Source organism: Mizuhopecten yessoensis, unplaced genomic scaffold (assembly GCF_002113885.1).
Source record: "Mizuhopecten yessoensis strain PY_sf001 unplaced genomic scaffold, ASM211388v2 scaffold10955, whole genome shotgun sequence".
NCBI classification, from domain to species: domain Eukaryota; kingdom Metazoa; phylum Mollusca; class Bivalvia; order Pectinida; family Pectinidae; genus Mizuhopecten; species Mizuhopecten yessoensis.
The window spans coordinates 367,583-382,203 of NW_018408805.1; the positions used below are offsets into that span (position 1 = coordinate 367,583).

At 36.7% G+C, this 14,621-nt stretch overlaps 2 protein-coding genes across 3 annotated transcripts in view; one reads left to right on the forward strand and one right to left on the reverse strand.

Moving 5' to 3' along the window:
* Nucleotides 1-5,646, reverse strand: part of LOC110464077 (mitogen-activated protein kinase kinase kinase 11-like) — a 68,589-nt gene extending 62,943 nt beyond the window's left edge. For both annotated transcript variants that reach the window (XM_021519110.1, XM_021519108.1), the window contains exon 1: nt 4,644-5,646. In XM_021519110.1, coding sequence (XP_021374785.1) covers nt 4,644-5,352 — 709 coding nt within the window. In that variant the 5' untranslated portion in view covers nt 5,353-5,646. The remainder of the gene's footprint in view (nt 1-4,643) is intronic.
* Nucleotides 5,647-5,812: 166 nt separating this feature from the next.
* Nucleotides 5,813-13,449, forward strand: LOC110464080 (39S ribosomal protein L49, mitochondrial-like). Its single transcript, XM_021519114.1, has 4 exons — nt 5,813-5,917; nt 9,213-9,387; nt 10,258-10,385; nt 13,085-13,449. The coding sequence occupies exons 1-4, from the start codon at nt 5,846-5,848 to the stop codon at nt 13,229-13,231; spliced, it is 522 nt and encodes a 173-aa protein (XP_021374789.1). The 5' UTR covers nt 5,813-5,845; the 3' UTR covers nt 13,232-13,449.
* The last annotated feature ends 1,172 nt before the right edge of the window (nt 13,450-14,621 follow it).

Consider the following 14,621-nt stretch of genomic DNA (forward strand, 5'->3'; position numbering starts at 1 on the left):
TTTTTTTTAACTGAATGAGAAGAAATGTAAGGCCAAATATCCTCACAAACAACGCTTAAGTGAAATCAGTTTGCAACTAAGCAGTTCGAAAATTTTGCAACACGTCTGGAGAAAGACGTTCCTCGTGACGCTGTAATTCACTAGAGTAAAACGTCCGTTTATTATGTTTGTTTTTGCATAATAACTGCTATACATACCGTAGAAGCACCTTCCTTTTTGTCATCGCCGCTGACAACATGCGCCATTCTCTGCGGCTTCGGCCGCATGCTTGGCCACAAGTCACCGAAATCGGGATACATAGCCTTATTTATGAATCAGTAGTAGGTAAACGTTGCAGAAGTGTATGTATATTGTTCATTGTCAATGCTGCTTAAACAACATGCCTAACATTAAGTCAACACTCGCCTGCATTTTCGTCTTTTCCGCTTCGCGTTGCGAATGATGTCTAGGCCTACACAAAACGAAAGTAAAATGTGCGCATGTCTAAATGTAAGGGAGATCACTCGTGTTTTCCCGCAGTATATGTCTGAAATCATTCCGAAGGTGTTGTTGTTTTTGTGTATATTGAAATAAAAGAGTCCTGTTATATGGTAATACTTCAATAAACGAAAAACACAAATCACACCAACAGACATATAAAATGTAGGCCTATCGGAGCATATTTTCGTTTCTGGCTGAGCTGTAATTAGCGAGAAGGCGATATAAAAATGCAATAGCATATCTTATGATGAAAATAGAACAAAATGATAATACTGCGAAGGTAAAAAAAGCCTTCAGGTTAGAATACCAATATGGAACTAGAGAAGGACAGTGGCTAGTTCTAACATGATTCCCGGTCTCATCTGCCCCGGCCGGTTGATCCCATTTTAGTTAGGCAAGCCTGGTGTGAATCACACGGAGGCGATTTTAGAATTAATTGACAGGATCCGTATCCATTAATAGGTTTGTAATATGAACTTTTTATGTTGATCTCCTACATAATTGTAAGTTATACTCCGCCTTATATTTCGTTAAATTATCAAGTTTACGTAACAAGTGCAAGCGAAATCCTAATTGACTGCCATGTTGGAAACTTCCTCAATCTTTCCGATATAGGTCAGACGTCTAAATATGGGTGTCATGACCAAATATGGAAATTGTAGTAAACATGACCGCATCAGTAGTAATACTATATTTGGCCGTGAAGGCCATATAAGGAAACGGATAACATCACGCGTGATCTAACATGGCCGTCGTTTCTTTTTTTAGAGTTTTTAGTAAGGATTTGTTATTTTAACGATGAACGAATATGCAATATTTTGATAACATTATAATCATATGAAGCGTGAATCAGATATATTATTACTGATTAGCACTTTTGATTATCCTCAGTTAGTTGGAACAGGACCGCTTCATAGCTCTGACCACGCAATATATAATTGTAAACAGGGACGTAAATGTCACCAATTTTAGCCAATCACAGGACAATATTTCCGTGTAAAGGGTTAATCCAGCGACAGTTCCAAGAGTAAATACGAAGTTTTAGAAGGATACTTAGTTCTAACTAAGAATAAGATTATATCCAATGACGTTTGAGTGAACTTGAGTCCGTGGTAATGGATTTTATTTGCAGTTTGTTTAGTATTACTAGAAGGTGACGTTATGTCTCGTTTATGAATATCTGAGCTCATTAACTGAAGTATTTTTACCGGAAGTTGCGTGTAGCATGCATGACCTACATTCAAGTAGCAGTTCCCGATTGAGATAAACAGGGTGCATTTTCAATAAGAATACGACGTTGTGATAAGATCATATGTTCTATAAAGAAAAGTAATGATATTTACAAGCCATTCAAGTGCATTTGAGTCCAAAGTTACGCATAATAAAGACAGTAGGTCCGGTATATGATTCAATTTAGTACCAGTGACTACCGCTAGAGGCCGTCTGTGTGAAATCGACATTTATGAATATCTGAGCTCATTAACAAAAGTAATACCAATAGCTGGCGGCTAACGCCTTAGCTAAAAACGAAAATATTAAAAACAAAAAGACACATCTAGAAAACAAAAAAATATCAATTAGGATTTTATTCCAAGTATTTTTTAATATATAAATTACATAAGAATCAATGACTACATATATATAAGTGTTTTCTCTTTAATGTATATAACTATCGCCGTTGCGTTAAATAACTTGGTAGGACATATTCAGATTCATTTCATTGCCTGAATACTGTTCTAAATTAGTTTATGTAGAAGTTAGGCATATCGAGGTCTAGATCATCTTAGCGCTTCACTTCGATAGACGTTTAAGAGCAAGCATCTGAGTGATTACGACTCAGGTGAACAGGTAAATGTGGTCAATAAACAACGACTTACTTAGCTTCCTCTTTGAATTCGTTGGAAGTTTGAGTGTAATGTAACGATGTCCAGTCCGACGTGATTGTTGATAACATTATTAGTTTTAATGTTAAAATCATGTATACCCAGAAAGTAAGTGATCCAAAGATAAAGACCTTGAGATATTTAATCCCATTTAGCGCGATATTTCTGAAAAAGAGGGGTAAATATAGTGATCCCTGCATCACCCAAGACCATTTTATACTCCACCTAGGTTGTTGGTGTTGTGTGGGCAGGAGAAAAACACTTTCTATAAGAACACTACCTAATTAGCTATAATAACCCAGGGGAACAGTGCCCCCAACTATAATGATCCAGGGGAACAGTGCCCCCAACTTTAATGACCCAGGGGAACAGTGCCACCAACTATAATGACCCAGAGGAACAGTGCCCCCAACTATAATGACCCAGGGGAACAGTGCCCCAAACTATAATGACCCAGGGGAACAGTGCCCCAAACTATAATGACCCAGGGGAACAGTGTCCCCAACTATAATGACCCAGGGGAACAGTGCCCCCAACTATAATGACCAGGGGAACAGTGCCCCCAACTATAATGACCCAGGGAAGATCTTTCCCTTGCTTTAATATAATGACTGGGGAGATCATGGTGCCCCCAGCAATGATGACCCATGGAGAATACTGCCCCTGAGTTTATAAATGACCCATGCATGGAGAACACCATCCCCGGCTATAATGACTGGGGAGACCACTTCATCCAAAGGAGAATACTATCCTTACCATCATTGACTTGGGACAGAATAATCCTGTTAGTTATATGATGACTAGCAAATAAAAGATATGTGAACATTGCCAACGCAATAATGACAGAGGAAAAAAATGCACCAATAAATGATAATATTATTATTTACTTTTCATCAGCTAGTGTTGTGTATCTTTATACAGATCATGTATATATATATATATATTCATGACTCTCAGTCAGAACTAGAATATAACATATTGATCATTATATGAGATATACTGCTTCATATTTCAATTCCTTCTCTCAAGTTGGACTCAATGCAACTACCAAATGTAACCTGTTTCATTTGCTGATGAATTTGACAAAGATCAACATTGCCTGTGCATATGATTTTGCTAAGGGAGATAACTATTGACATGTTTTAAGATACCACTTGAGGAGATTTTATATTTTTATTGAAGCTACACAAGAAATTCTTCAAACAACCAAAATGATCAATCATCAAATTATTGTCAGCTTATGCTCACATTGGTGACTAGCCGTGTACTGTCCTAGAAATTCTTCCTCCAGCTACCCATTCTGCATTTTGTGTCAGTATCAACCCCCAGGACAAATAGAAAACATTGTAGATCCATGTCACAATTGTGATCCCGTCTTATATGAAATGCAGTCAAACAGCCAACTGCCATATCAAATTATTTCGACCTTCCGAGCAACGTTTGATTTCCTGTCTAATTTTTTACATTCAATTACTGCAGCTTCACATTACAGAAGATGTAGAACTTTAAAATTTAGCAATTCTCCACTTCAAGTTAGTAAAAAGATGGCTGCCGTAGATGCGCAGCTTAGCCTGTGAACCACATCTAGACATTATATATATAAATACGTCTGCGATGACGCGTCATAACAGTTGATTAATATTGATGCCATCGTCAAGGCCACATGATATAAAATGTTATGGTTTATCGATGGAGGGTGCGAGGGTGTTGGAAGAGGAGGGTGCTAGGGTGTTTGAGGGGGCGAGTGCTGGGGTTGAAGAGGACCTCATTCATCAACTAAACACTGTCTTTGGAAAAGACGATACTGAAGATGATTTCAGTGAGGACTTTCAAAGCGAGGAGGATAACTGGGACAAATTAATGATGTTTTCTCGAAGTGTTTGATAAAAATTACAGTTTATTGATGGTGTTTGCGGTGGTTTCTTTTCAATATTGGTGTAAAATATAGCTTAATAAAGATATATGTATGTCTAATAAATATAATTTGGTCTGGTAAAGTAAAAACTTTCACCAGACCGAGATGTCTGGAAAAAAAAAGATTCCATGCAGTTCTGTAAATCTTTGACTTTCACCAGGCCGAATGTCCTGTAAAATAAAATCCATTTTGCGTGGACTGCATCAGAACAGCTAGTAGACCCTTATTTTCAAATCACTATAAATATATTCCCTATAAAAGATTGGCTTATTTCTGCCTTAAATAAGACTGAGCTTTAATAGTATTTCATTGTAATGTTACAAATTATAAAATCAATATTCACAAGACATCAAAAGTATACTCACTATTGCTTGATTTGAGGTCACGGTGTATTAATGGAATAGGCGATTCTTCGTGAAGATAATGCATCCCTTTTGCAATTTGTACTGCCCAATCCACAAGTATGTCAGGAGGTATCCGTCGTCCATTAAGCACCCTGTTGAGGGATCCACCCTCCGCAAATTCCATTACTAAACACAAATTTGGTTCTTTCAGACATACTCCTTTTAGAGCTGCTATGTTGGCGTGATCTAAAAACCAAAACACAGTGGCTTCCTGACGAACACTTTCAACTGTTGCACTTATGGGTTCATCTGGATCTTGACGTGCTGCTTTCACTGCAACAGTCTCACCTTTCCAGACACCCCTGTAAACTTTTCCAAACCCCCCAACTCCAATAACTTCCTCCAGTTGTAATTCATTGAAATCGATTGTAATATCGGGTGGGATAGTGTGTTCAATACGATAGTTATTAGTGACAAAATTACTTGGGAATATTCCAACATTGTTGTCAACCCTGCCAGTCCACCATCCTTCATCTCCTGAAATGTGTTTATCGGTTGACAACACCTCAACCGTAATCCCTCTTCGTAGTGTCAATTCATCTTCGTGTTTTGCTTCGTAGTCGAATACGGCAGTCCAGAGACCAGAACCGTTTTCGATCGACCTTCTATTTAACTTTTTATCATGAGGTGATGCCATCGAATCTGGCACTGAGGATAATGCACTAGGCATTAGACAATGCCGTGCATTTGTCTCCTCTACGGTAAACACCAATGTTGTTGGTGTCTTGGGGTAGGTTCCAACATGCAAATTCGATGTTTTGGTCGAACAGCACTACCCTTAAATTAGCCATAAGAATATAGTAGATGAAATACGGAACGATTAAGCTATAACATAACGACAGATAACCTGGCATAGTTTGTTTGTCATGGTGAGAAAGGGATCTTTTTGGGTAGATTTTCCCATCTTTTCACACCTTTGTCTACCTCTCAAGTTTGATGAGCCGCCATGTTCATGTACTTTGACCTTGAGGCCATTAGCAGGGTGCGGTATTTGCAATTTGATTGGTTAAAATAAAGCAAGTCTGGATAAAAACATATGATGCCAAGAACAATGTTTCAAATAAAATAAAATCAAAAATTTATTATAACTGCGTGTCAAAATTATCTGCCAATTTATTTTATTCCCTGAATCACGTTCTAACGAGAGGCAAAAAAAAATCAAGATGTCTGCGCCCGTCAGAGTCTTTTTGGCCACCACGAAGCGATTAGTATTGGGAAATTATAACTTTCCATCGGTATGGTTTGTTGCACAGTAGATCTTTTTTTAGAATTATTATTTAAGACCATTTTACGTGAAATCTGTTTGGATGTGGTGACAAGACAGGACATAAAAGGTCCTATATTGTTATATGTATGCATCTGATGGGTGAAGACGGTACTGAGACGTTTCGGGACACTGTACAATAAGCGTATCAAAACTTGTTTCGATATATTTTAATATAAAATAGGTGAGACCTAGTCAGCGGGCACACATGGAAATACAGTTTTCTGCATAATTTAACTGAAATTTCGGTTAAGTAGACGGGCAAGTTTGGCCCATTTTCATTATTTAAAGTCGTTCTGGACAGTATTTCACTATTTGTTAAAATTTATGTGTATTTACACCTTTCTGAAGAGAAAAATCCATGCCCTTCAAAAAACTATAACAAGAATGGCAAACATGCCCGTATTTGAAGAGTTATTAAACTCTTTACTGTTGGAAGAGTGTATGGCCTAATGTGCACTGCCTTGGGTAAGTTGGACAGGATGTCTGGGGTACATGTAAGTTCAGCCCACATTTGAATTTGCATATAATTATGACGTCAGAAAGCATGCAACGTCATATTTTCCCGCCAATGCCAGGCTTCCTGTGTATGGCATTGGCCCGAACCTGTCCCTGCGTCATGGGACGAACCTGCCCAAAATCTACAACTCATATGGCACATATACATGGCATACAATATGAATTTACAAGAATTTATCGTAGAAGATGTTACATGTACGATTATAGATCTATAAATTACAAAAGTTATATTTCCTCTAGATTTACATTATATTAACTGATGTTTATACACATGTGATATTGAACATATGATGTAAATCTTATCTTGTATTTATTGATACGGAGATGACTAAATAAATAGACAAATAAAATACACTCTTATAAGTTTAAGATATAAAACTGTACCTATTTGTGGAACAGGGCCATTTGAAGTGGTAAGGAATTATCCAAGGTTTTTACGTGTAATCATATTTTCTGTATGACAAAGATATATGTATATATAAAAATACAAGTAAAATGATGCAGTGTATATATACGGTATATGTAATAACGAGTCAAGAATTAACTAGTATGATCGTATCTATCAATTTGACAATATAAATGGAAGCAGATGACGTAGAATTCCGACTATTAATTTGTGAAAGTTAGTAAATTTCTTACCAGTGTTCTGTCTTGTCTGCTTCCTCAAGACGTCATGTAGTCTCTGACAAATGTCGCGCCAAAATCACCGGTCACACATAGAAAACAAAGAAAACCTTGACCATTGGCTAACTCAAGAGGTGACAACGGGATAACTTACAAAACTGACCAATGATAAAAATATGTAGAACCAAACTAATCTAAGAGGCCAAAATAAGGAAATAACTATACCACAGAAATAAAAGTCGCTAGTACTATATCAGAACATATGTACTTGTATATACCGTAATATTATAATAAAACATAAATATACATATCACAGATATCGTCTCTGCCATATTAATTTTTTGTCTTTCAATTTAAAACATTAGTAAACATTCTGTTAATTACTAGGTACTGAAACAACCGGGTGTTGCGTTCTGCTCTATATAATACTATATAAGTTCACTTCACTAAGAATATATAATAGCCGGACAACCAAGTCCATATGACAGTCATTTGATTTTGTTTAGGACACAATGATAAGTTCTGACATTTTTCTACAAGTTTTTTGAGTAAACTAGTGTAATCATACTTGGTTGTTCCTCCTTATCTCTAATGGTGTTGCAGAAACAGAAGTGATGTGTTGTTAACATTCACTACCCATTTCCTAGCTGTGATAGCGTAGCTTCTGATGACAAGACAATTATATGTAAGTTGCGTTGTCAAATACCCAGCCGGGGCAGAAGAGGCTGGGTATAATAATATTAGTACTAAATGTTAACTAGAGGCAAATGGTCGTTAAGAGATAACATATGGTGACTAGTTTCGAGTCCTTGAGTAGAAATTGCTGATTCATTATAATCGGAGCAAAATTAAACAGCAATTTGATTTTCATTGTTTATTAGCTCACCTGACCCGAGAACAACTTCTTCTCAATAACCAAGAGGCCCAGGCTGATGATATTTGGCCAGTAGCATGCTGGGATGAAGGGCTACCAAGTTTTTTCAAATGAATGACCTTGACCCACTTTCAAGGTCACAGGGGTCAAATATCTTAAAATCTTCAAACAACTTCTTCTCAATAACCAAAAGGCCCAGGGTACTGATATTGGGCCTGTAGCATGCTGGGATGAAGGGCTACCAAGTTTGTTCAAATGAATTACCTTGACCGACTTCCAAGGTCACAGGGGTCAAATGTCTTTAAATCTTCAAACGACTTCTTCTCAATAACCAAAAGGCCTAGGGTACTTATATTGGGCCTGTAGCATGCTTGGATGAAGGGCTACCAAGTTTGTTCGATTGAATGACCTTTTCCCACTTTCAACCTAATGTCCTTGTTCGACATTCGAGGTCACAGGTGTCCTATGTTTAAATCTTTTAATAGGTTCTTATGAATCAAACACTGTTATTCTGCCTGTAGCTGTTATTTAGTCCACTATTAAGACTACAAGTGTGAGATTAATACCAGGTGAGCGATGCAGGCCCATTGGGCCTCTTGTTAACAATAAGTCTTTATTTTACCTAGGCAGTCAGTTTGCAGTCAATTGCTGATACCCGAGTTACTTACACCCTATTCTAATGAAAACCCTATGATATATAATGTACAATGCCAGATTGATTTGAATTGTAACTTTAGTTTTCAAATAAATAACTTAAATCTTCATTCAATATCTGAATACATTCAGGGACAAGTGCTTATTGGCAATAATTAAATGTGTTTTACCAAACTTGAAAATGGGAGGTAACTCTAACTCTTGTACCATTTTATGACACAATGTAAAAGGATTAAGATGAATATATACATGTATATATATATACGTGGCATATATTTATTTATTACCTTACTTCTTGTTTTGTCCATCATTTCTATATTCCGTCTTTGCATATTGCAGAGTTATCTTCTCTTGTGAGCAGGTATTGATTGTTACGTCATTGGTTTGTGTGAGAAAATTACGTCGTTTTCTCAAAAATTATGACTGCAATACGCAGACGGAATTGGTCAAATATCTTCAGTGTGAATTTCCTGGTAATGAATCAGAAAACTAAAGAGAAAAAAATCTTATTTTCTTTTTGAATAAGATCGAATTCTATTAACTGCATGACCTCTGTTTTTTTTATTATTATTTTCCTTCAATTTTTTTCTTTCAGAGATTTGTGTCAACAACATCACCAGTAAACAGTGAACCTTCTCTACCACAGTATACAGACTATGAGGTTTCTAAAGAAGACTTTAAATATGTTAAGAAACTTCTGCCCCCAGGAACAGTTCCTGAGCCACCGGAAGATGGCAAACCCACGACAACTGGCTGGGTTCCACAGACAGGTGAATCTGTTTTACATTATTAAAAGTTTTGTAAAATCTGCAGGTTATGTGGAAAATAGAAATATGGGCAATTCATTTTTTTTTTAAATTAATTGCAAACATTTACGAATTAAAAAGATTAAACGGTAGTCCGAACTAATAGGTTTGTTTCTGTATTTCTAAGAAATTCAGGCTGGTTAGAACACTGCAAACTTCCCTTTGTTTTTAACCAATCCAGACTCTTTATTTTTCTATTAACATATGCATGAACCTGTGTCATTTCGGCCAGGTCAGGGCACTGGTTTTATCAGTGGTAGACTTGTCCATTGAAACAAAAATGCGAAGTTCAAGATGTAAGTTAATTTCAATTATAAAATTGGTTTATGACTGGTTGATTGAAAGACATACACGGCAAATATTGCTTTCGCATGCAGAACAAATATTTTTAAACCTTCAAAGTTGCCCAGAACGTATGATTTGGTGCTATTCATAAGTCTGAATTGAACAATATATCCAATTATAATGTTATTTTCCAAATTGGATTTATTTTTCCTTTTATAATAATTATAAGATACATGTTTATATCCATTGTTATGAAAAATGAAAAGTACCGTAAGTAAATTCTGTTCCAATTAGATTGAGGTTTATGCTAAAATGACTGGACTGTGATCTAAATGATGTGTTGCCATCCAGCAACTCTTAACCAGAAAACTCCTTGGGCTGTGAAAACCTACAAGGGAGAATGCTCCTCTGACCACTGATACTTACATGGGATATTTCCCATATTTATTTACAAAGGCAGGTTTGAGAGAAGTTTATACTCATATTATTTTGTCATTCTACTAATTTCTAGGTTGTGTTATTTACTACTCTTGATATATCATTTGTCAGGCAACATCAACGAAAAAATCTACTGGATAAGGCGAACAAAGAATCACATGCTTCCTGTTTACTTGGGAGAAAAGAATGGAGGTGCGAGTCAGGTCACCAGTATCAGAAAAATAGAAGGGGACATTTGGGTAAGGATACATTTGTAATATGATTACTAGTAACATGGTCAGGAGTACTACACCATTTGATTATGTTACATGTAAGTCACTGTGACCTATATTTTCCACTTCACAGACTTTGTAACTCTGTGCATTTAGTTCTACTTGTGTTGTTAACTCTTTACACTCAGCGTCATTTCTCTGATAGATCTGTGTTTTCATCAAACGGTCTATGCGGATACATCTTCAGGAGTACATCATCATGTGGTATCTAGGTCACTATGACCTAATGGTTTTGCTTCATTGACTTTTGTTCATGCAACTTTATATATGTTTAGCTCCATTTTCCTCCAAGTGGGAGAGTGGCATATAATGTATATTTTACAGACATTTACCTGTTGCAATTCTTTTTTCAGAAATTGATGTATTGTATACTTTATACTCAGTGTGGTAAACGTTCATCCAGTGAGTTATTTCACCATTCACTGAAAATCCATATCAGCTCCATGGATTTTTACAAGAAAAATACTATATATTTAATAGTTAGCTGTGTAGTCTACCATCATCTGATTCAAATCGCTCTTCGTCCGTTGTCCAAGGTCCCTGGTCCGTCAGTCATCAGTCCGTCGTCCATCATGAAACAAATGTTGTTATCGCTATTTCTCAAGAAGTGCCAAAGGGATTTTTCTCAAATTTTATGTGTAGGTTCTGCTTGGTCTCTAGTTGTGCATGTTTAATTTTGAGACTGATCAGATAAACAAAATGGCCGACATGCAGCCATCTTGGATTTTGACAGTGAAGGTTTGTTATCACCATTTCCCAAAAAGTACTGAAAGGAACTTTCTCCGATTGGTTATGTAGGTCCCCACCATCCTTAATTGTTCATGTTTACTTTTGGGATTGATCAGATAAACAAAATGGCCGACAGATGACCATCTTGGATTTCTGACATTGAAGGTTTGTTAGTGCTATTTCTTAGGAAGTACTTGAAGTCTTTCTCATATTTGGTTTGTAGGTTCCCCTTGGTCCTTAGTCCTGCATGTTTTATTTTGAGAGTGATCATAAAAACAATGGCCGAAGGAAGAACTTGACAGTTCTTTCTAATATTGCAATGATTGATTCTACTTCTTTCACATTAAGTACTGTACTAGTAAATATGTGAAATGACAAACTCACTCTGAGGTTTGTCTTTTATACACAGCAGTATTAAGTTTAGATCAAAAGTTACCTCAAGGTGCATTTACTGTTAACGTGACTCGATCAAACAGATTAGAGAAAAGAAGAGAAAAGATCGAACTGACAAAGAACTAATAAATGCAGATGGTACAATGGTGGGCGCCAAGATCCATCTTGGATCTCTTGTTATGTATAGGGTTACCTTGTAAAGTAAGTTGTGTACAAATTTTCATAGTGGAAATTAGTGATGGGCTGATGATCAATTATAATCAAAAATTGATGGGTTTGCCCTTTCCGATTCCAATTATCAATTACACAATCCACAATTGATGTAATCGGTTCATCAATGAAATCAAAGTATTTAATGTCTTCCATGTAAACTATGCTTTCAAAGTCATATATTGTTATAACTGATAAAACTGCATAAAAGTTGCTTCATATCTATTCATTATAAAAGAAGGAAACCTAATGTATAGTGAACAACTCTGTCTATTGATGTAATAGTAGTGTATAGTGAACAACTCTGTCTATTTATGTAATAGTAGTGTATAGTGAACAACTCTGTCCATAGATGTAATAGTAGTGTACAGTGAACAACTCTGTCCATAGATGTTATAGTAGTGTATAGTGAACAGTAGTGTATAGTGAACAACTCTGTCTATTGATGTAATAGTAGTGTATAGTGAACAACTCTGTCCATAGAAGTAATAGTAGTGTATAGTGAACAACTCTGTCCATATATGTAATAGTAGTGGATAGTGAACAACTCTGTCCATATATGTAATAGTAGTGCATAGTGAACAACTCTGTCCATAGATGTAATAGTAGTGTACAGTGAACAACTCAGTCCATAGATGTTATAGTAGTGTATAGTGAACAGTAGTGTATAGTGAACATCTCTGTCTATTGATGTAATAGTAGTGTATAGTTAACAACTCTGTCTATTGATGTTATAGTAGTGTATAGTGAACAACTCTGTCCATAGATGTAATAGTAGTGTTCTTACTTTTTTGGGGTATTCAGCCCAATAAAATTATAAACCGATTATGCAATCTATCATCGAATGGGTTACTACCTCCGATTACAAACTGACGATCGATTAGGATTTTAAACCGATTGCCCATCACTAGTGGATATACACTATATATGAAATAAATGTATCTAGGCCAAAAAAAATATGTGTATCCTGTTTCTGCTTGAAAAATGTAGGGTCAGTAGGAAGGCAAATTTTTATTTGCTATACTATAGGGCAGGAGTTCTGATTTTACTAGGGTTTAACACTAAGTGCCAGTAAAAACTTTAGAAGAGTATGCACAAAAATCTAGGGTCAGTAGGGAAGCAGGAAACACATATTTTATTTTTTGGCCTTACTAATCTTCGCTTAAATATGAAGTGGCCTCATTATGGAAGATGAAAATATAAGTGCAGCAAACATATTCTGGTTAACAGTAATTAGATCAAACAGTTCTTCATTTAGTTTCCAGAATACTCAAACATGCTCTGATCTTTGTTAATTTGTGCATAATCCCTTGTTTTACTTGTTGATCTTGTAGGCATTTGATAAAGACCTCCGTCATGCGGTAGGGAAGATGGTCAGCAAGAGGATGCTCACACAAATTAACGAAGTGTCCAGAACTATAAAACTAAAGGGAAACTATATGAAAGAAGTTGGAGAGTTCCTTGTGAAGCAGGGACTATAACTCTGCAAGGAGAATAGAAATGTAGGATCTGTGAGGAAAACTAGAAATGTGTGATCAACCCCAGACAAAAGTGTAAGAAATGAGTGTAAAGTGTCGACCGAGTGTACGGTATCTGTGACTAGGTGTAAAAGATGAGTGTTAAGTGTATAGATGCATGATGAGCGTTGATGGATACATTTTATGTGGTTTGTGTGCTATAATAAAATCTATGAAATCAATCCAAGAATTTTCTTCTACTTTTTTTCTGGGGAGGTTTAAGATTTATTTACAGTAAAACCTCATATCCTTTGCCACATCACTGCCAGTCAGTCAATTTTGTTTTCCTTTTTATTTTTAATGTCCAACCATGAAGTGTGGCATACAACGCTTCCTTCGACCATGTGTCTGGTTGGTCAAGTTTTACATTTAGGTCAGTCACAGAAATCCTTCTTATACTGTAGGGATTAAGGGATTTTATCATAATTAAGCCTGGGGGATCCTTGGGCCAAGGTACTCAATTTTGTGTAAATGGTGGGTGTGGTCCCCTCTGGGGGCAGAGGGGTGGAGCCCAACAGGGGAAATAGAAGTAAACCTTTAAAATCCTTTTACCACAGGGATTGAGAGATTTCATCCCAATTTAGTCTGGAGCATCCTGGGGCCTATACTAGGGGACTCTATTTTGAATATTAACGATGGGTTTGGCTCCCTTGAACGCAAAGGGACAAGGCCCAATAGGCAAAATAGAGGTAAAACCTTTAAAATCCTGCTTATATCGTAGTGATAAGGGGATTTTATCCTAATTTGGTGTGGAGCATCCTTCGGCAAAAAGGACCGGATCTTGTACAAACGATGGGTGTGGTCCCTTTGGGTGCAGAGTTGTGGGGCTCAAAAGAGGAATTTGAGGTAAGTCTTTAAAACCTGTCGCCTTCTATATTATTTGAGGGATTTTATCCAAATTTGGCCTGGAGTATCCTTTGTCAAAGGGGACTAAATTTTGTATTAACTGAGGGTGTTGCCTCTTGGTGCAGAGGCCTAGGGGTGGGGCCAAAAATGGGAATTTGATGTTTAAGTCAAATGGCGTCCGTCGTCTGTCGTCCATCTGTCAACTTTTCCTTTAAAACACTACTTGTCCTGAACAGCCCAGGAGATTTTTAGGTCACCTGAGACAAAGTCTCAAGTGGCCTATTGCGATCGCCTTTTGTCCGTCGTCGTCCGTCGTCCGTCCGTAAACAATTTACATTTTCGACTTCTTCTCCAAAACCCCTGAACCAATTTCAATGAAATTTTGCAGGGACCTTCCATGGACAAAGGTCAACAAAAATAGTTGCCGGTTTAGTCCTAAGCCCCCAGGGGCCTGAGGGGCGGGGCCAAAAAGGGTCAAATTGACTAAAATTTCAAAAATCTTCTTCTC

Bases quoted from the DNA above. Each gene is read 5' to 3' on its own strand.
- LOC110464080 (XM_021519114.1), top strand. From the start codon at position 5,846: ATGTCTGCGCCCGTCAGAGTCTTTTTGGCCACCACGAAGCGATTAGTA. The intron at 5,918-9,212 runs GTATGGTTTGTT...TTTTTCTTTCAG, and splicing joins GAAATTATAACTTTCCATCG to AGATTTGTGTCAACAACATC. The intron at 9,388-10,257 runs GTGAATCTGTTT...ATCATTTGTCAG, and splicing joins TGGCTGGGTTCCACAGACAG to GCAACATCAACGAAAAAATC.